Source organism: Neofelis nebulosa, chromosome 16 (genome assembly GCF_028018385.1).
Source record: "Neofelis nebulosa isolate mNeoNeb1 chromosome 16, mNeoNeb1.pri, whole genome shotgun sequence".
In the NCBI taxonomy this organism is placed as follows: domain Eukaryota; kingdom Metazoa; phylum Chordata; class Mammalia; order Carnivora; family Felidae; genus Neofelis; species Neofelis nebulosa.
The window spans coordinates 32,359,927-32,385,102 of record NC_080797.1 but is presented as its reverse complement, the minus strand read 5'-3'; the positions used below and the strand labels follow the sequence as shown (position 1 = coordinate 32,385,102).

General features: G+C 50.8%; 1 protein-coding gene and 3 long non-coding RNA genes across 16 annotated transcripts in view; 2 read left to right on the top strand and 2 right to left on the bottom strand.

Moving 5' to 3' along the window:
- PLEKHM1 (pleckstrin homology and RUN domain containing M1) overlaps window positions 1–15,177 on the bottom strand; it is a 50,186-nt gene extending 35,009 nt beyond the window's left edge. For 3 of the 6 annotated variants that reach the window (XR_009255325.1, XM_058705194.1, XM_058705195.1), the window contains exons 1-4: window positions 15,034–15,177; window positions 9,194–9,282; window positions 5,492–5,739; window positions 3,131–3,757 (exon numbers count right to left, since the gene is read on the bottom strand). Coding sequence is in view for 5 of the 6 variants with exons in the window: in XM_058705194.1 (XP_058561177.1) it covers window positions 3,131–3,757; window positions 5,492–5,739; window positions 9,194–9,241 (923 nt within the window). In the remaining variant the exon portion in view is untranslated. Of the gene's footprint in view, window positions 1–3,130; window positions 3,758–5,491; window positions 5,791–9,193; window positions 9,283–9,683; window positions 10,115–12,454; window positions 12,803–15,033 lie in introns of those variants that run through there. The other 3 variants (XM_058705199.1, XM_058705196.1, XM_058705197.1) reach the window with 3 other exon arrangements.
- LOC131498195 (uncharacterized) lies at window positions 11,281–12,468 on the top strand. The gene is made up of 2 exons (XR_009255337.1): window positions 11,281–11,885; window positions 12,408–12,468. It is a non-coding gene; the product is annotated as an uncharacterized LOC131498195 (long non-coding RNA).
- LOC131498193 (uncharacterized) lies at window positions 12,543–24,404 on the top strand. 8 transcript variants are annotated; one of them, XR_009255332.1, is made up of 6 exons: window positions 15,187–15,271; window positions 18,748–18,880; window positions 22,103–22,536; window positions 22,648–22,843; window positions 23,559–24,270; window positions 24,315–24,404. It is a non-coding gene; the product is annotated as an uncharacterized LOC131498193 (long non-coding RNA). The 8 variants fall into 8 exon arrangements; XR_009255329.1 differs by lacking the exon at window positions 15,187–15,271 and adding an exon at window positions 12,543–12,646 and having other exon boundaries at window positions 22,648–24,270; XR_009255333.1 differs by lacking the exon at window positions 22,648–22,843.
- Window positions 20,712–24,028, bottom strand: LOC131498197 (uncharacterized). Its single transcript, XR_009255339.1, has 2 exons — window positions 23,941–24,028; window positions 20,712–20,987 (listed from the first exon to the last, which is right to left on the bottom strand). It is a non-coding gene; the product is annotated as an uncharacterized LOC131498197 (long non-coding RNA).
- Window positions 24,405–25,176: the final 772 nt, after the last annotated feature.

The window sequence follows — 25,176 nt, the reverse complement described above, 5'->3', positions numbered from 1 at the left end:
GTAATTCAGACCCAACCAACACAAAAGAAGCTATTCAGGCCATCAATCCTCTATTCACAAAGCAAACTGCAGTTTGGTTTCCAGAAAACATTAAGTTAATACATTTCATTGGAATGTTACATCTTTTGTACTTTATGTTTAACTTGTAGATGATTTTAAAAAACTTTTTTTAACATTTATTTTGATAGAACGCCTGTTCTCTCTCTCTCTCTCAAAATAAATAAACTTTAAAAAATCCACGAAAACAAATATTTAAGTAATATGACAAAAATAAGCGAACTCTTAACTGCTGATGTGACTCTTCACCCTCAGACACACCCTCTAAGAGCTGGTGTGTGTGGATGTGCGAAGATAACTTCAAGCCCAGCACTCAGGGTGATGGTGCTGGATGTGTGTTTGTGCATCTGTGTGCTCTGTGTTTGCTGGTTCCGCACACCACTGCCCCGCGCTGGTCTGTACATCCTGACCCTCTTCCCTTGACTTCTCCCACAATGCCCAGGATGACGCTTCCCACAGAGGGTGGACAGTCACTGATTCAACGGCCTTAAGCTGGAATTTTCCAATCACAAGACTCACGAAAGATAAAAGCAGGGCACATGACAAACAGAGGGCTGGCGGGCTGGCCTGTGGGAGGAGGAGACACAAGGAAGGGTTCAGACAGGTGAATGAACTTAAGTCATGCCATCGGCCCAGCTGATAGAGCGGGGATTGCTCCCTTCCAGGATGTTCTACCTAAATTCTTGTTTGATGTTTGAAAGTTCTAGCTAATGTGCTCTGTTGCTCAGAAGCTGCTTCAGCCGTAATTCGCCCCCAGGCATCTGATCTGATTCTCAGCCAGCTCTATGAGGGAGCCTCCACTTTACAGATGAAGAAACAACCTCACAGAGCCAACGCTTGGCCTGCCATTACTGGACTTGTGACTGGTAGAACAGGGCTTGAGGCTGGATCCTGCTACAAGCCAGTCCGTACCGGCACCCAATCTGGTGTTCTTCCCACAGCAGATGGGAAACCTGTAAAGCCTTGAATGAACCAAGAAGGTAGGGGCACGCGGGAGTAGAAAAGAAGATCCTAGACACTGGCTGAGGGAACATGGGTCTGGCTGAAGGAAGCGCTTAACAAAAATTTACCATTTTCGGGGCGCCTGGGTGGCTCAGTCAGTTAAGCGTCCGACTCTTGATTTTGGCTCGGGTCATGATCTCACAGTTCCTGGAATCAAGCTCTGCATCATGCTCTGCACTGACAGCGAGGGGCCTGCTTGGGATTCTCTCTCTCTCCCCCCGCCTCTCTCTCTGCCCTTCCCCCACTCATGCTCGCTTGCTGTCTCTCTCTCTCTCTCTCTCTCTCAAAACAAGTAAATAAACTTGAAAAAAAAGTTTAGCATGTTCTACCTATTAGATGAGCAAATATCCACAAGTTTGATAATACCTTCTGCCTACAAGGCCGAGGGGGCACAGGTACATTCCTGACAGTGTAAACAGGCGATTATCTATGAAAATTGTAGATTCATTTATCCTTTGCCTCAGCAATTCTGTTTCTGGGACTTTACTGAACAGAGATAGTTGCATAGAATTCAAAGATCACATACACACGGTTATTTATAGAAAGAGTGAACTCCAGTGTTCAGTAAATACAGGGCTGGTCAAATAAACTAAGGTACATTCATACAATGGAAACACATGCCACAGGGGGGAAAAAAAACTGAAGAAACTAATATGAAGCTCCAGAACAAAAATTCTGATCTCTTCTAAGACAAGGTATCAAACAGTATATTTATAATAGCTTTGTGGGGATGGGGCAGAGATAAGAAATATAAAAGACATTTAAAAAGTCTATCTATTCATATCTGTTAGATGCATTTAGAAACATCAGAAAAAGACATGTAAAGGGGGTGCCTGGGTGGCTCGGTCAGTTAAATGTCTGACTTCAGCCTAGCTCATGATCTCACGGCTCGTGAGTTCGAGCCCCACGTTGGGCTCTCTGCTGTCAGCACAGAATCTGCTTCAGATCCTCTGTCCCCCTTTCTCACTGCCCCTCCCCTGCTCATTCTCTCTCTCAAAAATAAATAAATAAACTTTAAAAAAAAGAAAAAGAAAGATGTAAGGAATTAATAATTATGGTTACAAAGGTGGAAAAGACGTTTCACTGTAGGTAGACTTTTTTTTCTTACCATAAAAATAAATCTATTAAAAAATGAGTGTTTAAAAAGGGCCTGAACGAAGAAGGCTCTGCTGGGGTGAGCACGGTACAACATAGAGAGATGGTGACTCACTACGTTGTACACCTGAGACTAATATAACACCGTGTGTCAACAATACTCAAATAGAAAAAAGTTCTTTTTTTTTTTTAATTTTTTTTAACGTTTTATTTATTTTTGAGACAGAGAGAGACAGAGCATGAACGGGGGAGGGGCAGAGAGAGAGGGAGACACAGAATCAGAAGCAGGCTCCAGGCTCTGAGCCATCAGCCCAGAGCCCGACGCGGGGCTCGAACTCACGGACCGCGAGATCGTGACCTGAGCTGACGTCGGACGCTTAACCGACTGAGCCACCCAGGCACCCCAGAAAAAAGTTCTTTTAAAGAGACAGCTCTGCCCAGCGTCCCTTCTCTAGTCAAGTTCATGTGCTCTTCCTCCACTCACTTGCTTGGCCCCTTTTGTGCACCACCTCCTCCAGGCCTCATTCAGGGTCTGTGTCCTTCAGAGGCCTTCTGGGAGGTCGCAGCGGAGCACCCAGACGCGCTGGGCTTCACTGCGTCTTTTGGAAGTTGTATATCTAACTCCGAACCGTTGGTTTCCGCCCTAGAGGCAATAATATTTTACACGAAGCCTCAGAGAAATTAGGTAACTTGTCGAAGATCAGCCAGGGGCAGAGCTGGAGCCTGATTCAGCTCTGAGCCCTCCCTGAATCCATTCTCCTCGCTGCCCCATGTTGCCTCCAGTTACAAGTCCCGGCAACTCCAGTCCCTGAGGAAGAGCCATGATCCCCTTTTCCTTTATGCCCTTAGAGAGGTCAATGCTCAGTGACAGGCAATCACATGCTATAGGAAGGGAGAGAAAGAGGAAGAGGAGAAGGAAGGAAGGAAGGAAGGAAGGAAGGCAGGGGGAGGAGAGGAGTGGGGGAAGGACACTCACTCTTGCAGAGACGGGTCTGAATCATCGGCATTTGCTGTCCCCAGGTCGGAGTCGTAGGACATGGGCTCCTCGGAACGGTCTGGACTCTTGGAGCCATTCTCTTGGAGTAGGCAGCTATCAGAGTTTAGGCTGCAAGACAGCTGGGATGAACTGGCGGTGTCCAGGCTGAGGGAGGAGGCCGTGAGCTTCCGGTTCCGTCGGATCTTATGGCCTGAGTGCTGGACTTCGATGTCCTCCGAGCCTGAGGAATGGGAAATTGAATCCAGAGACTCTTTCCGCTGTAGTTCTGTCCCAGAGGTGGTGAGGGGGTCGAGCTCAGAGAGCGGGCAAAGCCCAGAGAGAGCCAGTGGGGTGAGCGTCCACTCATTTAAGATGGCGGACTTGTAGGAGAGCTCGAAGGATAAGGACGTCAGTCCCTGCAGGAAGCTGAGGAGGAACTCGCCCTCCTCGGCGTCTCGAAGCAGGGCTGTGGGCTGATAGTACTCGCACAGGCGGGCGGGCTCCTGGAGGAGCAGCTTCAGGTAGCACTCCATCAGGCCGTCATTGAGGGCCAGCCTCAGCCAGGCCCGGCAGCGGCCCACGTCCGTGCTGACAAAGATCAGGTGCTCCAATTCCGAGACGATGTGCCTGGGGGTGGAGAGGACAGGCTTGTTTCAAGAAGTGAGTTCAGATCACGGAGGATCATTTTATCCACTGGTGAGCAGGAGCCAGTAATAACGACTGCAAGTATATATAGGCTTGGGAAAAAATCTCAGATAGCAGTGTTCTACAGGGAATTGAGAAATATTTAGCTACAACTCCCCACTTTTTCGAGGTTACTGTCATGCAGGATAATTGCCATTTTTGTTTCAACTCCCCAGGCGCCCTTGACATCACCTGCTCATCCGGCATACATGTGATGAGCCCCTAAGTGCCAGGTCTTTGGAGCTGTGAAGATACAGGATACAGACATGGTCCTGCCCTCAGTCCAGGTTACTACCTTTCAAGGGCACACGGAAGTGAACCCTGTTGTCAGTAGAGCTGGGGTGGGGGGAAGGCAATCACTTCCAGGTTGCAGTAAGAACAATGCCTTAGGCAAGGCATTGCGGGATTAGGCATAGGGATTAGGCACAGGCAAGGCATTGAGCTGGGCCTTGAGGGATTTCAAGCCGCAAAGATGGAAGGGGAACCTTAGGCACCAAGGACTGACAGAGAAAAGGCACCAAGGGTAGGGAAGCAGCAGCTGTGTAACAGGAGTGGTGAGCACTCCCGTTACAGCACGGGGAGGAGGAGGAGTGGCTGATTGGGTTGCAAAGTCAGGTGATGCAGGGTCTTGAGCATCCAACCGGTGAGGCAAGGTGGGGCAAGGGTCCCCACACCTGGCTGTGCGTCAGAATCACCTGGGAACCTGGTCAGGATACAGATGCTGGGGCCCCAACGAAGTGAATGGGACTCCAGGCTAGCACTGGGGAGCCTGAGAGTTTTTACACCGGGAAATGACTTGACCGCAGTCGCGCAGACTTCTGGGTGGGCTGCTCGGGATAAGATCATGTACCCAACTCAGTTCCCGAACCCTTGGTCTGATGTAAATGCCCTTCCTCTGACCGTCACAGTGCCCTGAGCACGTCTCGCCCATAGGAGTGTGTGCTCCACAGGGCTCAGGGAATGAGCTCGGGTTAGCTTAAGCTCAATAAATGTTGACCAGCTGCCTGACCTAAGGACAGACAGAATGAGATAAGGGGGACAATCAGAAAGCCACTGCCACCTAGGAGTGAGGTAAGAACCTGAGATAGGGCGGTGGCAGTCAGCATGAAAAGGAAGATACAGACTGACAAGGCACCTTCAGGCTGAAGGTGGCATTTAACAGCCCTTAGAGGCAACGTGCCAGCAGCTGCTTGCTCCAAAGCCCAGGCAGTTAGGGCCAGGGCCGCAGAGGCAAACGTTCCAGGGTGGATATTCAGATGATCTGGATTCCACGTCTTTAAAAAATGCCATAGCCTGTTAGGATATAATACTTAGCATAGAGATGTTCAAACATTCCAAGGCAGGGTCAGCAAACCTCTTCTGTTAAGGGCCACTTAGTAAAGATTTTAGGCTTTGCAGGCCACACATTCTCTGTTCCAACTACCTAACTTTGCCACGGTGTGGCAAAAAGGCGGCTCCTGCTAAAGGCGACCAGCCAGGGGCCTGAGCAGCCCCAGGCCATTGCCTGTGAGCTGAGGGGCTCTTGAGGCTTGGTCTAACAATAACCCCTATCTCACCCATCTCCATTCTAGAACACAGAGCATCTCTGCTGCTTTCCCATATAGCTGTAGAGGGAGAGCCCAGGGTCACCCACACTGAAGCTCCTCCCCAAAGCAAAGCCTCCCCTGCTGATCTCACTTGTGGGTGACAGCTTTCAGGAGGGGCCAGAAGACAGGCTGAGGCAGAGGCTTCTGGTGGGCGCTCTTCTTCCTTTTCCCTCCGGCCTCGGCTCGGATGTGCTTGGCATGCAGGCCGTGGATAAATACGGCCTCCAGGGCACTGCACATGGTGTTGGCATCTCCGTCTTCGCTAGTGACCACTGTGTCCGAGGACACGTACTGCTTCTGCAACGCCTTCACAGATCCCACTAGCTTCTTCTTGATGACCTAGTCGGTGTCAGACATAACACAGGCCTTTAGAAGATCCTGCGGTGACCCCTGGAAGGTAAGTGCTTATCACCAAATACACGCACACCCACACACGTGCTCACGTCTACCTGTGGGTGTGTATACAGCAAAACTAGCACAAGCTAATCATAGAAAACAAAGATGGGCGCCTGGGTGGCTCAGTCGGTTGAGCGTCCGACTTCGGCTCAGGTCGTGATCTCACGGTTCATGGGTTCGAGCCCCACGTCGGGCTCTGTGCTGCCAGCTCAGAGCCTGGAGCCTGCTTTGGATTCTGTGTCTCCCTCTCTCTCTCTGCCCCTCCCCCACTTGCACACGCACGCGCGCACTCTCTCTCTTTCTCTCAAAAATAAGTAAATGTTGGAAAAAATTTTAAAAAAAGAAAGAAAGAAAACAGAGACAAAGCATAGAGGAGAAAAGGAAAATTACGTACTTATACCACCCAGAGATAGTTATTTTTTTGCAAAGATATTTGTATATTTTTCTTTTGTTTTGCTTTTTAAACCGAACTTCAGTGATTTGATAGCCATAGAAATCTTGTGTTTAAATACCGGTTCCATCATAGTTACAGGTGTGGGAGCCCGGGTGATCCATCTAGGGCAGGGGTGAAGCTTTCCACCTTGTTTAGGGGTCTACGATTCCATGAAGAGGCAACAAGTGCCACTTTATTTATTTATTTTTTTAATTTTTTTCTAATGTTTTTTTTTTTAATTTTTGAGACAGAGAGAGACAGAGCATGAATGGGGGAGGGTCAGAGAGAGAGGGAGACACAGAATCCGAGAAATAGGCTCCAGGCTCTGAGCGGTCAGCACAGAGCCCGACGCGGGGCTCAAACTCACGGACCGCGAGATCATGACCTGAGCCGAAGTTGGACGCTTAACCGACTGAGCCACCCAGGCGCCCCAACAAGTCCCACTTTAGAACCATAAAAACACCAAGAAAACAGGAGCATGGTCCACATTAAGAAAGATCCTAGGGGCACCTGGGCGGCTCAGTCAGTTAAGCATCTGACTCTTGATTTCAGCTCAGGTCATGATCTCACGGTTTTTGAGTTTGAGCTCCGTATCTGGCTCTGTGCTGACAGTGTGGAGCCTGCTTGAGATTCTCTCTCTCTCTCTTTCTCTCTCTCTCTCTCTCTCTCTCTCCCTCTGCCCCTCCTCTGTTCATGCTCACTCTCCCTTTCAAAATAAATAAAATAAACGTTATTTATTTAAAAATATCTTTTTAATGTTTATTTTTGAGAGAGAGAGAGAGAGAGACAAAGTATGAGGGGGGGAGGGGCAGAGAGAGAGGAAGACACAGAATCCGAAGCAGGCTCCAGGCTCTGAGCTGTCAGCACAGAGCCTGATGCAGGGCTCGAACCCACGATCATGACCTGAGCTGAAATAGGACGCTTAACTGACTGAGCCACCCAGGCGCCCCTAAAATAAAGAAATAAACTTTAAAAAGAAAGAAAAAAGGAAAGATCCTTGACCTGGCAGTCAGAGGCAGATGTTAGTCTCAGCTCTGTTGGTCAACAGCTGGGTCACTGCAGACATTTCACTTAACCTCACTGAGCTTAATTTCCTCATCTGTTAAACGGAACGAATACTTCCTGACCTACAGCACAGGAATTGGGGGGTGGGGGGATTACTCTGAGGGCAGGACTTGCTTTTCTTTTTCATTCTTGCATCCTCAACACTTGGCTTGGTTCCTGACACATGTAAGTATTCCGTTAAGGTCTGTTACATAAATCAATTATAAAATACATATATGTAAAATCCTTGGGAAAGATAAACACAGTTCTGTCATAGTATAAGCATGTCAAAATTACCTATGTGTTTTGGAAAAGGATTGGGAGGGAATACAGAAAACCTGGTTTGAATTGTTAGCTGATAGGATTATGGATAAATATTTTACTATTTTATTTTTATCTTAGCCCAAACAGTTCATGTTAATGTTCTTCGAAAAGTCGAATGTTCTGTTTTTCTTTAAAAAAAAAATTTTTTTTTAATGTTTATGTATTTTTGAGACAGAGAGAGACAGAGCATGAACAGGGGAGGGTCAGAGAGAGAGGGAGACACAGAACCCGAAGCAGGCTCCAGGCTCTGAGCTGTCAGCACAGAGCCCGACGCGGGGCTCGAACTCACGGACCGTGAGATCATGACCTGAGCCGAAGTCGGACGCTCCACCGACTGAGCCACCCAGGCGCCCCTGTTTTTTTTTTTTTTTTTCTTTATAACAGCTTTAATGAGACACAATTTACATTGCATAAAATTCACTCATTTAAACTATACAGTTCAGTGATTTTTGGTATGTTCACAGAATAGTGAAACTACAGCCACTACCTAATTTTAGGACATTTTCATTGTCTCAAAAAGGAACACTGTGCCCATGAGCAGTCACTCCTCTCTAGTCCCCTCTCCCTCAACCCCTAGCAACTACTAATCTACTTTCTGTCTTTATGGATTTGCCAATTCTGGACATTTTGTGTAAATGAAGTCATACAGTATGCAGTCTTTTGATGTTAGACATCTTTTCATATGACTTATGGGTCATATACGTCTTTTATTGTTTGCTTATTTGACTGGAGAGAGAGAGAGAGAGAGAGAGAGAGAGGCAAAGAGAGAGGGGGACAGAGCATTCAAAGTGGGCTAGGGAGTGACAGCAGCAAACTCCCAAATCGTGAGATCATGACCTGAGCCAAATGGATGCTCAACCGTCTGAGGCACCCAGGCCACCCTAATGCCTTCTTTTCTTTTTTTTTAATGTTTATTTATTTTTGAGAGACAGAGAGAGACAGCATGGGAGGGAGAGGGCAGAGAGAGAGAGGGAGACCCAGAATATGAAGCAGCCTCCAGGCACTGAGCTGGCAGCACAGAGCCCGATGCGGGCCTCCAGCCCATGAGCCGTGATATCATGACCTGAGCCGAAGTCGGACGCTCAACCGACTGAGCCACCCAGGCGCCCCTTCTTTTAATGTTTACTTAGTTTTGAGAGAGAGAGAGAGAGAGAGAGAATGTGCATACATGTATGTGCCTGTGGGGGAGGGGGCAGAGACAGAGCGGACCGAGGATCCAAAGCAGGCTCTGCTCTGACAGCAGAGAGCCCAATGCAGGCCTTGACCTCACAAACTGCAAGACCATGAGCCGCTTACGATCATGACGCTTAACCGTGTGAACCACCCAGGCGCCCCATACGTATGACTTCCTTTGAGAAATCCTTGGTCTTCAGGCAGCCCGTATTAAAATCCGTTGTTTTTTATCAATTCCCATTCTATCACCAATAAGATGTTCTAGAAAGGGCAGGATCTCCTCAGAGCCTGCTTCTGCTATAACTCTTTCTCACCCGAGGCCTCGCTTTCCAGACAGTACTCATTCATTTCAAAGTGAGGAAAACCAATGACATGGCTGTCCCGTGCCCCCTTCCCCACCCTTGAGCCTCTCCGACTGCCTACCGGGATGGCAGCCCGGGGGTCCAGTCCATTCTCCACCACCGAGAGCATTTCCGCTCACACTGCAGCTCCCTCGGAGAATCACATGACACCTGCAGAGACAGACGGCGGCGGCCAGATGAGCAGGTTCCAGCTCACCACCCCCAGCCAATTCTCCCCCTCCCCCCAGCAGGCAGCGGGTCAGCCCATCTTCCTCAAACTGCAATGCAAAGGCCTCTGAATTCAAAAGTAAAAGCCAAGAGTGGATTTTAAGGAAGGAAACAAGGGAAGAGAAGAAATCTGAGGGCTCGGATCTCAGGAGGTGGGGAATCCTATGTGCCATGGGTGGGTCCACCCTAATCAGGGCATGGAGAGGCCTCTGTATGCCACACCAAACGCTGGCACAAAAAAGCAGGGAATGAAGGGCTGATTTGGATACAGAACTAAGGGTGCGAGGGGGATGCTGCCGCCGGAGGTGCCAAGAGCCCACGTGGACCAGGAAGCAGGGGCTCACAATTCACATTCGGAGCCTCTGACTCCTGTGCCAGCCCGATGTCTGCCAGCTCGGCAGGGACAAGCACAACTGAGGGAAGTTTCCAAAGGGAGGGCCTCTTGCTACATAGCTGCTTCCCCTCCAGGCACGAGGGTCCAGCCGGAGCAGCACAGGGACACGCCCAAAGGGAAACAACACGGGTTCGAATCTCGATTTGCCACTAACCACTTAGGCATGCTAGGTAGGGCACCACGGCAGACGTCTCGAATGGAGGTTATGAATGTGGAAAACGCCCAGCACAGGGCCTGACGGTACTAAGGATAAATGGTATCTATTACCCCGGTTGGATGTGGCCAAGCCTTATAGGCAAAGGCCACTGTCTGAATGAGTCCCCTCAACTACCTGAAGTCAGTACACAGGTAAATCCCTCAGGGCACTGGCTTCCCCCCCAACCCCCCCGGGGGTGGCTTAGGTGGGGGGCGGGGGGGCCTCAACCTGAGCCTCGGGGAGTGGCTGTTGGCTCGCCTGGACCGCCCCAGCCACTCGGACGGACCAGGATTGGGCAGGCACATTCCCATCTAAACAGATCTCTAGTGACCACGCTGCCGAGCATGGAGGGACACCAAAAAATAGGTCATCGCTGTCTCTGTTCTCAAAAACCTATGGCCCAAAGAAGTTATCAAATGGAGGCATGCTGAATGGATTTTGCACTGTTTACACACATTGCTTCATTCATTCCTTGTCACCACCCTAGGCGAGCTCTTTTATTATCCAGATCTAACAGATATGAAATCAAAGCTGACCCAGGTCAAGGAACTTCCCAAGATCCCAGGGCTGATCAGTGGCGGGCTCTACCACCTTCGGCCAGGATGACATCCACCCTTCTGGAAGAGGCGGGTGTGAGCCAGGGCTAAGGGGTGGCTGGGGAGGGGGCAGGGAAGTCTTGGGAGGAGGGCTCTTCAGCTGGGGGCCCAGGTGGCGGGATGCAAGGGAGCATCAGGGTTGAGTCTGGCAGGAAAGGTTTACAGGCGAACAGTGAGGCATGGAGAACGGCAGGGTGGCCCTAAATGATGAAAGACGCTCTGATTCAAGCCCTGGCCTCTGGATCCGGCAGAGGGTGAACAGGACCCAGCGCCGACCTTCCTAAGTAAGGACATGCAAAGGCAGATAGGTGTGTGGAGGACGGCCCCCACGAAACCAGCTCTGGTCAGCGCACAACAGACTGACAGGAGGAACACTAGCCCCTGGCCACAGCCCATCAGACTGTCTCTCCCTCCACCACTTTCCCAGCTCCTACCCACTGGGAATCCTCAGGACCCTTCGCTGGAGACCAGCTCCATGCTCTGGCCACCAGGGGACCGGGAGAAGGGGACGTACTACAGAGTCGGTCCTGAAACCGTGCCTGATCCTAGAGGCTGGGTTTCTTCCAGGCTACCCTACGCAGCCCTGCAGGCCAAGTTCAGGCTCTCTGGCTTTGAGACCCTGGCATCCAATCCCCTTTGGCAATTCCGGGGGCCTGCCCTTCTAGACAGAGCCTCAAGCCCTAAAACTGCCCTTCCCTCAGCCGGCCTCAAGCCTTGGGCCTCAGCAATCTGAAGAGGAGGACCATTGAGGCCTCATCAACTAATTCACTGAATATAATATTCACTGGAGGGAGGGAGGCTTATCATTAAGTGGGTGCTCTGGCCAAGTCAGGGTCTGCTGAAAAAACAAAGTAAACTGACACTGAGGTCAGAGCAGGGCCAGACAAGAGACAACTGTGACCTAAAACAGTGTCAGGAACGTCACCAAAGGACAACAGTGCGGAGAAACCTAGAAGAATTGCCACTTGACAATTCACAACACAGAACTGAGACGTTCCGGGCTGTGCCAAAGTTCCGGGCACATCTTTCCTTGCAGGAAGCCAAAGCTCCCTACATAGGCCTGTCGGTTCCAGAACGCCTCAGGAAGGCAGGAAATGGCTCAGAGGCAGGACCACGACCATCTACGATGTGAGATCTCTGGCCTCTGGGTCTCCTGACTGCTAGGTCAGCACTCCAGCAGGCTCCTTGGGTGAGCCAGACCCCCATCTACCATGCTATGGGACTGGTTTCACTTTCTATCCTCAGAACTGTCTTCACTGACACCAAGAAGCAAACGACAGAGGGGTGGGTCTTCAGGAGACCCAGAATAAAGAGAGCAAGTAGAGAGTTCAAACATCCCTGATACAGTTGAGCAGAAAAGGTGAGTGCCGTGTGCCTTTAGGAAACTCTTAAGCCACCCTTCGTCTACCTCTGCCCCTCTGTATTGGTTCACTCTGGCACAGGACCTCATTCTCTATCCTCATTTAATTCTTAAAACAATCCTGTGAGAGAAGGATGAGTATCCCTCATTCACAGAAGAGAAAACTGAGGCTCAGTAGAAACATGCCTCAGGTGAGGGACAGAATTTTCTCATTCCAAGCTCTGTGCCTTTCGCCAGTTCACACTGTCCCAGGTCCTTGGTTCAAAGAGTTTCAGGCAAACTTATTATTCACAGACTCTTCAGAAGCTCCACCTTATCAAAGAAGGCCTAACACTGACAAGAAACAATCTTGCCCATCAGATCTGTGGCCCCAACTAGCTGACCACAGGTCCTTTCCATGGCAGCCAGGTTTCCGAGCTGTCCCTCCTCAAATGTTCCAACACACAGGAAGGAATCGTTGGGGTTGATTCTCTTCGTGATACTGCCTGGCCTTCTATAAACATCCAATTTCACTTCCTCCAGAGACTAAGGAAGAACGAAAAGAGGAGAAGGACTCAGATGAGACTTACATTAAAAGAAGAAATGGGTAACCTGGCTTCACCACTTTCAAAACACTCCGTTCATCAGTAAACAGCAACCTCTTCTTCTTAGAGACTTCCCCGCCATCCGCGACAGCCTCGTCTCTACGGCCTGACTCCGATCCTGCACCTGGCTATGCACGACAACAGGCCGGTGTTTAAGCCCTCCAGCTGCTGTACCAGGTGATGAGTCAGGGTTTTCAGTTGGAAACAAATGACAAAGTTATCTTCTGATTCAGAAAGACAGCTGACACTTCAGACATGTGAGTGCTGAGTAAACAGCACCTCCTTCTACCTGAAGAAAGTTGGATTTCTAGACAAGAGCCCTGTGGGGGGTGGGATGGGTGTGTGTGTGGGGGGGTGGGGGGTAGGGCGACAAAGCAACTGAATATCAGCTGGAGGGCAAGCAACTTCTAGCTCGTGATTCCCAGTCCAAAGGCTAGTGGGTGAGGCCAGAAATGTGAGGTCTAGGAACACTGGGTATCTTTCTTTCCTCCCTCCCTCCTTCCATCCAACAACACCCATCTCTCCCATATTCTGGTCCCAGATCCCTTAAGATTCTGGCAAGGACCAAACTCTGAGTGAATGAAAGCAGGACCTTTGCCTGACTCATTCACCATTGTATTTCTAATGCTTCAAACAGTGCACGGCACACAGTGGTGCTCACAAAATACTTGCTGAATGAACAGATGAGTAAAATAAAAAGGCTCAGACCGTTTCAGACTGTAAGAAGTTGAGGTATACAACTTCTCAGTGGTGGGGTCACTGTGGAACTCCTTCCATTACACCAAGCTGCCAACAGGCTGAAACCCTTCAGAGATCACACCTTAACGGAAGGGGATAATGAAGGTAAAAGGACATCCGATTCTCAAAGGCGTGAGACTATAAATGCAAGCAAAGACAAGGGGTCTTCTTTGGGGTCCTTTACAATGGCTGTCAAATGGCCAATCCTTTGGAGTTTGGTCACCAGAACTTAGAGGGGATGTGCACCCCCAAATCCCAGGAGATTATAAATGTTAACCATGGAGCCTGGGTGCCTCAAGAATGTCTAGCTACTCGGAGATAACTTGACTCTCTGTGTTCATGGGTAATCAAAATGGTCAAAACTCAATGATCCAGCACCTGCAAAAAGAGGAAGCAATTCAACAGCCTCCACGAAGGCCTCGGCGTCCCCAGGATCCACTCATCTCTACTCTTCACAACATGTAACGTCACCTCTGGCACATTCGGTAGCGGGACTAATCTACAACCAGTTCTGGCTAGGAGGAGCACTGGGTGAGGGTCCTTTCTGAGCGGCAGGGCAATACACATGGACATGATTCTGTGACCACAGCCAACCCCACACAGTGGAACCCCTTGAGTTTCTCCAGATCATCACCCAAAAGGAAGTGATAAGCTTCCACTGCCCCAGCTGCATGAGTAGCTATCCCTCACCTTCCAGGTATTTGGATGATACCTACCATTCCAGCAGCCAACGCGAGTAATGTAATATGGATGCCAGGAACACAATCCTTAAGGACAGGTACAGGGGACCTGACATCCAGGAAAAGCACTTGACCCACGGGAGAAGGATCTCTACTCCTCCACACTTACTTACCATCTGAGGCCCTGCCTCAGTTGAGGTGTTCGGCAAGTGCCTGGCTCTGAGAAAGCAGGTGGGGTTGGCAGGGGACTGCACTAGGTTCTCAGATCAAACGGGGACCACATCAAGGGAAGAATGGGCACAGAGCTGGGATGAAGAGTTGAAATGGGGATAGGAAGACGTCAATCTAACAAGATTGGGTAGGGGTGGCGGGAACTAGGGCAGCAAGAGTTGGGGGGTGGTTTAGCAAAGACTCAGGAATGAAGTGTCCTCAGGCTGGCTGGGGATGGAAAGAAAGTATGTGGTGGGCTTGGAAGTTAGGGGCTGAGTGGGTGAGGACAAGAAGATACATACAAGACTTGAGATAGGGCTGAGATCAGAGTTATCAAGAAGAGGGGGGTAAGCGCAATAGGGCATCTACTGTAGTGGTAGGTATGAAATGAGTGGGGGGAGGTGGGTGTTTTGGCTGAGCAGACCTTGGGGGGCTGAGCAGGGGGGCTGGGATAAGAAAGCTGAGCCTGAAAAGGGGTAAGCCAGAAAGACGGGGAGGGGGAGGGGGGGCTCGAAGAGGTTTGCGTGGAGCACTGGGATTGCCAAAGGGGTTGAGGGGTGAGAAGGAGATGCGTTAGAGGGAGGCGGAGGGAAGTGGCTGTCCTAGGGGTTGGAAGTGGGCTACCGTGGGGTCGAGTGTGGCTGCACTTACGCAAGACCAGTGGTGAAGGGGTGAGGGTAAGGGCTGGGCTCGGGTCACGGGTGGAGAAGAGGAAGGGGACGGGTCAGCACTGGCTGTTTGGGCTGAAGGCTCGGGTCCGAGTGGGGTAGGGTGCGGGGCTCAGGCCGGGAAGGGAAAAGGCTCTGTCTGAAGCGGGACAGTTTCAAAGCGACCAAGGGTTTGCAATCACGGACAGGGCTGGTGACCCATCGCCCGTTCTCGTCTCGGCCCCGCCGTCCCCTTCTCACCCTCCTCGCCCTCTGACCCCTAACTCACCAGAGGGAGCGGGGAGGGGGCGCGGGGCACTCCTGGCCACTGCAGCCCCTAAGCCTCCGACCAGGCGCTGCGGCCTCCCGGCCAGGGACAACAGGAAACGGCGCTCGCGGCGCCTGACGCCATCACGTTGGTTCGGCGTCCGGCCCCGCCCCCGGACCGCGGAGCCAATCGCAGGGCCGGCGGAGCCTCGGGGCGGGGCCAGCGCTCTGGAAACCCCAAGTTACCAGCCCCAGAGCAGGTGAGTGATCTGGGAGGCTGGGGACTCTGAGACCCGAGATGCGCACGAAGAGGCGAGGCCACCAGACTAGCCCACCAGTGTCGGGCGGAACGTGTCCTACTGCCCGCCCCCAGCAGTGTCTGCGTCTCACTAGATCCCGGCCGCCTTCTGGGTTCATGACCTTGCCTGGGCACAGCACTATCCACCCTTGAGGCTGTCTGTTGGCTTCCTGCCCGGAAGGTTCCCACTTGTAAAATCGGACCAATAACGTCTACCCTAGTTTTGCCTCCCTGAGGGCATCAGTGCAGGTGGTGCTTCCCGCCTGGTGGTTCTCAGGAAAAGCATACAGGTTTTGATCACCCCTATCACCAAGGGAGCACCTTTAGGTACCCGTCAGCCCCCAGGCATGAAGCTTAAAGTTCTGGTTATTCTCATCTAGCCAGGAAGTTGTTTGTTTCCTTTACTTGGTAGAGTTGACATTTCTCTTTCACATGGACTCAGAACAAAAGGTCAAGAGTGTGTGTTGGTGGGGGTGGGGACAGATGTCCTGTGCTTTGGACACTTCATACCTGCAGGCTTAGGTCAAATGGGATCTTAGGGCCTGAGTGTGGGGTGAGTACTGGGGTGGAGAGGTACTGCTACCTGCAGGTCCAGGGGGACTTTGGGGGTGTCTACAGGGCTGGTCTGGGAACGGGACACTTCTTGGGAGAAAGCTCCACTGATCTGGGCCAGGCTCTCCATCAGCCTTTCTGGGAAGGGGAGAAGAAGGGGTCCCAGTGCCTGTTTCCATTTATAAAACCAGCTGTTGGAGATGTGGCACCTGAGTGTGTGCGGGCTGCCTCTTCAATAATTCTCTCTCTAGGCGTGAGAACCACCTCTCCTCGATTTTAGACTAGATGAATCTGAGTACATTTAGTATGGTTAACAGTTGAACAGAAAGTTAGAAATAAGGACACGGAGGGATGCCTGGCTGGCTCGGTCGGTTAAGTGTCTGACTTCGGCTCAGGTCACAATCTCACAGTTGTGAGTTCCAGCCCTGCATTGGGCTCTGCGCTGACCGTGCAGAGCCTGCTTGGGATTCTCTCTCTCTCTCTCTCTCTCTCTCTCTCTCTCTCTCTCTCTCTCTCTGCCCCTCCCTCGCTTGTGCTCTCCCTCTCAAAAGTAAATAAATGTTAAAGATAAAGAAATAAGAACACAGAAGCAAAGCATTATCTTAGCGTTAAACAAGTTGGAAAGTAAGGAATTTACTGGGAAATCCAGTTTCCTGGGCAAAAGGATAGTGTTTCTGGTTATAATTATAGCACATCAAGAGCATCAGTGTCTTGATACAAGCATGCCCTCCCCCAGATGGAGCCAGCAACATTCCTCAGTTCTTCCAATGAATTTTTGCGCAGCCGCTGTCTGCAAAAGCTGTGGGAACCCCGCATGGTAATCTCTTATCTATCTTTTCAGGAGCCCCTGTCTCCTGGTCTTCTCTTACTTCTCAGGCCTCTCGGCCCCTCTGCAAAGTCTACGGGCTTGTCCTCCTCTCTGCATCTTACTCTGGCGCACATTTCCACCATTCGTGGGCCACGAGTCCACCAGGTAATCTGAGGCCGGAAAAAAAAAATCTCCCATTACCCTGTTATTTGAGCAATAATAAAGGTACGTGCAAAGTGCCATGGTGCCCACAGAGAAGAGGCCTTGAAGGTTATCCTGGCGGAAGCAACTTTTATCTGAGCCTTCCGGGTGGACACAGGAAAGGGCAATGCCGGCGAAGAGACTGGTAGAGAAACGGCTGGTGGGTAGGAATGCAGACTGAGCTCAGGGGAGGGTGCACGGAGAGGTGGAGAGGAAGCTAGGAAGTAAGGCCAGAGTAAGGGGAGGGGGCTTAGAATGGAAGGGGGAGATAAAGACAGATTGGGCAATGGGGAAAGGGAGGAGGCACAGACACAGCTGGAGGCCAGTGCAGGAAGGGCTCAGACGCTCACAAAGGCACTGGTCTGTCAGATTTCAAGCACTACGCATAGTCATTCAAAGCCAGGCAGGAGGACTGCAGGCATCTGAATTTCTCGGGGGTCTAAGGTGTAGATTGCTGAACCCCGCCCCTGCCCTGGAGAGTCACTCTGGGATGAGGTCCAAGAATTTAGCCTTGACCCAAACCTTTTCTGTCTCTTGCCCTACCACCCGTGGATCTGAAGGGTGAGAAAATGTGAGAATCTCTCCTTAACCTAGGAGCTGAAGGGCAAGGCATTTAACAGGTGTGGAAAATAGAGGCTCCTATTTGCCAGATAGGAATTTTGATTTATCCTTAGCAACCACCCTGAAGGTGAGCACCATTGTTATCCCCATGGCATAGATGATAAAACAGGCTTAAGAGAGGTTAAGGAACTTGGGGGCCCAAGGCCATACAACTCATAATTACTACAGGTGGCATCCTCACCCAGCTCTGATTCTAGCTGGAGAACTAGCATAAATCAGTGGCCGAGCAAGTGGGCTTTGGAGCCGGGAATGCTTAGGTTTGAATACCGGCTCTACCCCATACTGTTTTCTAGGCCTTCCCTAAGACAGCGCAGGGCCCAGCACAACCCAGCAAGTGTGGGCCTGAGACCACTGCCACAGTCAGTGGTTTTCATAGGCCCCTCGAGATGGCACCAGAGATAGAAACTTCTAAGTTTGATTGGTGGTTAGAAAAGAGAAGTAAATCACAACACGCTGAGGCCCCTCCGCCTCAGGCAGAGGGGCCAGAGTGTGTGACTTCCGGGAAGTTCCCCAAACTATCTGAGCCTCAGTTCCTCATCTGTAAATTGGGGAAAATATCAGTTGCCATGAGGATTAAATAAGATAATATCCTCAGGACGGTTTCTGGTCTGAAGTAAGCACTTGAGGATAACTAGCTATATTAGTATTATTATTATTATTATTATTGTTACAGTTTTGGCTAATTCGTACCTACCCAGTCCAGTCAGATCTCCGTTTTCTAACTGGTCTTTGAGCACTGGAGTGAGAGCCTCTCTTGTTTGAACCCCAGATGTATCCTTACTTGGTCTCTGACCGAAATCATCTAAGCAGAACTAATGCCACCATTTCTTTTGAAACCGGAATAGGTAATGTTCTCATGGCTTCTGTTGCAGGAAGCTGGTTCTTCCCACTCTCTTTAAAAAATGGATTTAAAGGGTTCGTAAAAATTATGTGTCAATTCTAGCTCAATAAAGTTGGACACAAATACAGCTTTGAGGTGCCGTTGACAAAAGAATGGACTCTTTAAGCCTCCCAAATGTTATCACACATAGTTTACAGTTCAAATAGTACGAAATGAAATGGGGAGGAAACAGAATGACCCGCAGCAGCTTCTTGCCTCGGCCATCCCCACCCTCCTGGGCCAGCTCGCCAGTCCTCGGTCCTCCTTACCTCTCGCTGGATCTTCTGGTGCTTATCTCCACCTATCTTGTGTTTCTCGCTCTTAATTCTTCCATTTAAAAGATTTTTCTAATGTTTTTTTTTTTTTTTTTTGAAAGAGAGAGAAGGAGAGAGAGAATCCCAAGCAGGCTCTGCGCTGTCAACACAAAGTCCGATGCGGGGCTCGAACCCACGAACCGTGAAATCGTGACCTGAGCTGACGTCAGACGCTCAACCGACTGAGCCACCCAGGTGCTCTGATTCATCCATTTTAGACACTGTCTGTGGACTTCCTAGCAACACAGGCAAGGAGTTAGGTCTTTAACACCCCCCACCCATTCCATTCTTGGGGTTCAGTTTTGTCACTCTTGCCCCATGATTGATAGTGGTTGCAGAATTGTGACTAGGTAAGCATTGTTCACCGCAGAGCTTACTCATGTAGTCCGATGGCACTCGTTTCTGTCCCCTGACCCCCCGGGGTTTAATTTCTTCTCCTTCTCTTTCTGTGCTGCCCGCCACGATCACTCCTCCACTCCGCTCCAGTGCTCCGGCATGACAGTTAGTGCCGTTTCCCTTGGCTACCTCCTTGACCTGTCGTACGCTGCTGTCCTGGAACCTTCCTTCGCTGCTTCCTGGGCTGGGCTTTTCCTGGCTCCCTTCTCTTCTTGCTTTCTTTACTGTCTCTCTTAATCTGCAGTTAAGAATCCCTTTCTAATATTAAAAAATAGAATGGTCTTCGGACCTGCCCGTGATCGTAGGTATCCTTTCGATATCTATTAATTGGGACCAAAAATACAGAAAGACCAAAAGTTACTATGAAGGCACTCCTGCTCTTAAGTGAATTTGTGTTTTACTCACAATAGCATCTATGAACGTGTGAAAGCCTGTTCAAAGTTTAGGCTTAGGGTTAGTTCAATCTAGCCTCAATGTCTGGTCTTCCATTTGTCACCTCGCCCCCTCAACTTGCCGTGAGACAACCCCCTCTCTTGACTTTCTATTCAGTTCCTGTGCCCTAGCAGAGACTTAAGTACTGGTTTAAGGCCCACCTTGCAGGTGCACGTGACCATGGCTGGCCAATCAGGGTCTCTTCCTGCCAGATACAGGGTCCAAGCAGACCAATCAGAGGCTTTTTGAAGACTGGCTTTCCTTTATGAGGCTTGCTCAACCTCAGTGGAGAGTTGGAGTTACTAACGACTATCTTTGCAGTCTTGGGGCATCCATCCTGAAGGCTGAAGCCATCATGGAGGAAAGCACAACTGAGGGATAGTTGGGGAGAGAATGACGTTTGAGCGCTAGATGCGGCCAGCTTGAAGATCTTAGGCTTCCCGGTTATGTGAGCCGATACACCGTATGACATTTTTGGCTTAAGCATATTTTAGTTGGATTTCTTTCACTTGGAGCATAAAGAGCGGCGACTGATATCCTGTCTTTGTGAACTTGGGCAGGTTATACAAGCGGTGCGTACAGACTTGGACCGTGACAACGCAGCTCCCGCTAGGTCCCCTATGGCTGCCCTGTTATCAGCCTGAGCCTGAGACAGCTTGACATTGAATAGTCCGTTTTAGGGACTGGAGGAAACGACTTACCGTGAGTCACTGCCCTAAAATATGCTTTCTACCCACATGCCCGGTGCCTGGAATTCTGTGGTGATGGTGGCATTCCTCAGGGTTAACCATGGCTCTCTTCAAACGGTTCTCCTTTGGAGTGTGAAGTCTGCGATATTTAACTTGTAGAAGTCCTTTCTTCTGGAGGTCCCTCTGGCAGGCAGTGGATCCAGGATGCGGTGTAGACAGACCTAGGTACACATCTCAGTTCCCAGTGGCACAGTCCCTTTGCAGCTTTGCGGGCAAACCCCTAGCACTGTGTGCTGACCTTTAGGAGGTCAGTCTGTATCACATAAGGAATCCTACGCAGAGAGGGAAGAGATGGTCTCAGATTCACCCAGTAATCTCCCTGAGTCAGCCCTGAGGGCAGGGCCTGGCCCTAGGCGTTGGGAAGAGGAAGGAGATGTGATTCTTGTCTTGTCAGGGCTCCTGACCTAATAGAGAACTGCGGTTGAGTCTTCACATGGACGGACGCTGTCTTTCACTCTGCGCCATTCGTAGGTGACGCCTAGAAGAGCAGGGCCACCGTGTTGTAGCCTCCGACCCAGGACTCTGTCACATTCTGGGAGAGAGAATTATGGGCCCTCCCCGCATCCCCGCTCCTGCTGTGTCTGCTCGTGGCCACAGTGTACTTTCCCATCCCCTGGCTTGGGGCTCGGGGCTTGGGGCTGGTTCCGTGCTTAGGCTCGAAGAGGCCCGATGGCTCTTTTGCTTGCTCTCTTACGCTTCTCTTGGGTAGCCGCTGCCTCTTCAGCCTGGGTCCCGGCAGCAACACAGGGAGAAAAGACCAGCAGTGAGAAGCAGCGCCGATCCAGCCAGCAGGGCATTAAAGTACAGCGGTAACGGCCAACCCGTGAGAATCGGTTTCCCAGCCTCCTGAGTTTTGAGGATGGTCTATTAGTTAGCACTGTTGTGGCAAAAGATAACAGATACATGGATTCCCTCCGTTATCAGGTTACGTACAGGTTCAGCTGCTGCAGTAGAGACCCAACACAACAGTGGGTTAAGTGATTTTTTAAAATTCTTTTTTTTTAATCCTTTTTTTCGGGGGGCGGGGGGGAGAGTGCAAGCGGGGGAGGGGCAGAGAGAGTGGGGCAGAGGATCCAAAGCGGGCTCTGCGCTGACAGGCTGACAGCACAGAACCCGATGTGGGACTCAAACTCACGAACCCCGAGATCGTGACCTGAGCTGAAGTTGGATGCTTAACCGACTGAGCCACCCAGGCGCCCTTTAATTCCTTTGTTTTTAAATGTTTATTTATTTTTGAGACAGAGACAGAGATTGAGTGGGGGAAGGGCAGAGGGAGACACAGAGTCTGAAGCGGGCTCCAGGCTCCGAGCCGTCAGCACAGAGCCCGATGTGGGGCTTGAACCCACGAACGGTGAGATCCTGACCTGAGCTGAAGTCGGACACCTAACCGACTGAGCCATCCAGGTGCCCCAACAGTGGGTTAAATTAAAAAAACAGCTTCTTGGGGGCACCCGGGTGGCTCAGTCGGTCAGGTGTCTGACTTTGGCTCAGGTCACGATCTTGCCGTTCATGGGTTCGAGCCCCATGTCGGGATGTGTGCGGACGCCTCAGAGCCTGGAGCCTGCTTCACATTCTGTGTCTCCCTCTCTCTCTGCCCCTCCCCTGCTCATGCTCTGTCTCTGTCTCTCAAAAATAAGTAAACATTGAAAACAAATTTTTTTAAGAAGCAGCTTCTTGATCTCTCCTATGATAATCCGGTTAAGTACTGGATCTGGGGCTGGTTCGGTGGCTCTTATGTCAGGGAGCCAGGCTCCTTCTGTTTTCCTGCTCTACCACCCTGGGGTGTAGCCCTCGTCCAGACGAGGCCTTTGTACTGTTGAAATCTTCATTTCCTCCACAGTGTGGCGCCAGGCCGCTCTCTGCCGCTGCCCTGCCCTGGAAACACACGCAGCCTAAGCACCATTCCTGCCTCTGCTCTGGGCCTCGGGACTTTTCTTCTTCTTGAATGAGTGTGCTCCCGCCCCCCAGCTGGTGCTCCACGCCATCCCCCAGGTCTCAACAACATACCCCCACCAGGACCACAGGAGCCAGAGCTGGTCGTGCCTGGTGGTCCTCAGGACTGAGAGGCCCTGACCTCCGTGGGGGCAGGAGCCGGCCAGCATGACCAGTCGGGACTCCCAGGTTAAGAATCCAGTTGAGCCTCCTGGTCCTCCTCAATCTGCTCTGCCCTTCGTCTCCCACCCCCAAATCCCTGCCGACCTCCAGCCCTGAAGAAGCCGGAGAACCTCTGCTTCCCCCACCTCCCCGTCCGCCTTGTCCTACTTCAGTAGTTTGGTGAGCATAAAAAGGCCTGTCAAAGTGGTCCCTCTGTTTGGGGGATGGGCTCAGGAGGGGTGGGCATGTGGGTTCGGAGGGTGACAGATTCTTTCTCCAAATGCTCGCCAGGCTCCTCCGAGCCCTCTTCTTGATTCAACCTTGCTTGGCCTGTGAAGACTTGAACAAACACGGACGTGGTTGCTGGCAGCTCGTGGCCGCATCCCTAGTAGGACCCTAGCCTCCCTTAAAGTGCCTGCCTGCCAAACTCCCGGCTGTCTAAAGGATTGGCTGCTGAGTCCAGCCAACGCCTGAAGATCGGGCCCCTGTCTCCCAGCTTCTGTGAGAGGGCAGGAGCTTAACTTTGAGAAGTGTCAGCAAAGCCAGATGGGTCTCATATGGGCCAGCGTCCCTTCCTGCTTTTTGTCATCTTTCACTTCTGATTATAGAGCCCCCCACTCATTCCCTTCCCTAGTCCCTCATTCTCCCTGTGAAATACCCCATCACCTCTGTAATAATCCCAGTCGGGTGCCTGCTCACGATGAACCCTTTCCCCTACGGCACTGCAATACTATGTTACTGACTGAAATCTGTCTGGATTACTTTAAGTAGTGTCTGCTTTTGTTTATTTTCATCAGGGGAGGTGTGCAGGATCAGCCTTTTAATTTTTTTTTTTTTAATATTTATTTTTGAGAGAGAGGCAGGGTGCAAGCAGGGGGGTGGGGGAGGGGCAGAGAGCGAGTTAGACACAGACTCCAAAGCGGGCTCCAGGCTCCGCGCTGTCAGCACAGAGCCCGACGTGGGGCTCAAACCCAAGAACCGTGAGATCATGACCTGAGCCGAAGTCGGTCGCTCAACTGACTGAACCACCCAGGTGCCCCAACAGCCTTTGAAATTAAATTATTTTCAGGATCAGCTTTTTAAGTAAGCATCCCAGGGATGTTTGCGTATAGAGGTCCAAAGGCTGTATTTTGAGAAATCGTGTTTCCCTGTGGAGATCTTTTCTCTGGCAGCCCTTTTGAATGGGGGCTATGTTTTCTCAGATACTGCATTGCCAATAGTCCATCCAGCTTTAATTCCAGTGAGAACGTTCCGGAGATGAAACTAAGAATCAACTCCAGGCGCTTCTCCAGTCACCTCTGGGGATGAGTGTATGTCGTCAGCATCCAGCGCCTCACCTGCTGCCCAGCTAGAATGACACCTTTCAGGGTTTCTGACTTAGAAACACGACCACCAGGTTACTCCACGTGGACACCACCCCCCTTTTACAAAGCCTTTGAACACCCACCCATCAGGAGGGGTTTGCTGGATAATGTTGGTTGGCTCTTGACACCCATTTCTAGCCCCTTCTTTGCAGGTCCTGGAAACCCACGAACCATCGTTCACAGATTCCCTCGACAGCAGAATTCTGCCGATAAAGCGTACCTGTGTGAAATTTGGAAGGCGGAGGTGGAAGGAGGTGGAAGCCATGCTTTTCTCCTCTGTAGCAGCAGACATGCAGGCTGAATGTTGGAGTCCATACTCCCCACCAGTCAGGCTTGGGGCCATGGGGCTGTAGTGACCCCGGCAGTGGCTTCCCGAAGTTTCCTGACCGAGTGGCAGCAGCAACTTTGAATCTATGGAAAGCAACTGTGGTAAAGTAACCTGAGAGCTAGTGGTGCGATTCCCCCCTGGCCCTGACCTTCACCACCGCGAGCCCCACCAGTGGTGAGCACCAATTGCTTGTATGACCTTTGTGTGTGTGTGTGTGTGTGTGTGTGTGTGTGTGTATGTGTGTGTGTGTGTGTGTGTGTTTGAAGTATCTAGAATGGTTTGTTTTCCTGGCTATGGTAGTTTTAAAATATGTTCACAAAACTGAGGGTTGATGGGGGGTGGGAGGGAGGGGAGGGTGGGGGATGGGTATTGAGGAGGGCACCTTTTGGGATAAGCACTGGGTGTTGTATGGAAACCAATTTGACAATAAATTTCATATATTGAAAAAAAATAAAGATCTACTGAATGAGTGCTGGAAAAAAATAAAAAAATAGAATAAAATATGTTCACAAATTCTTTGACTCTTCTCTCTTTATTTTTATTTTTTTTTAACGTTTATTTATTTTTGAGCCAGAGACAGAGCATGAACGGGGGAGGGGCAGAGAGAGAGGGAAACACAGAATCTGAAGCAGGCTCCAGGCTCTGAGCCATCAGCCCAGAGCCCGATGCAGGGCTTGAACTCATGGACCGCGAGATCGTGACCTGAGTTGAAGCCAGACGCTTAACCGACTGAGCCACTCAGGCACCCCGACTCTTCTCTCTTTAAAAGGTGGGGTCTAAATTCCCACCCCTTGAATGTGAACTGGATTTAGTGACTAAGTCACTGCTAAATGCTGCTCTGTGCCGTCTGAGGTGAGGTCATAGGAAGGATACCTTCTGTCATTTCTGTCTCAGATCACTCACTCTGGAGGTACCCAGCCATCATGCTGTGAGGACACTCAGTCAAACAGCATGTGGGCAGGCTCATATGGCAGGGATCTGAGGCCTCCCTCCAACCCCCTTGACAGCCATGTTAAGTGAGTGAACCACCTTGGAAGTGGTTCACTTCCGACTCAGTCGAGCCTTCAGATGACTGCAGCCCTGTGGTATCTTGAGAATCTCACAAAAGACCCAGGGGCAGAAGTGCCC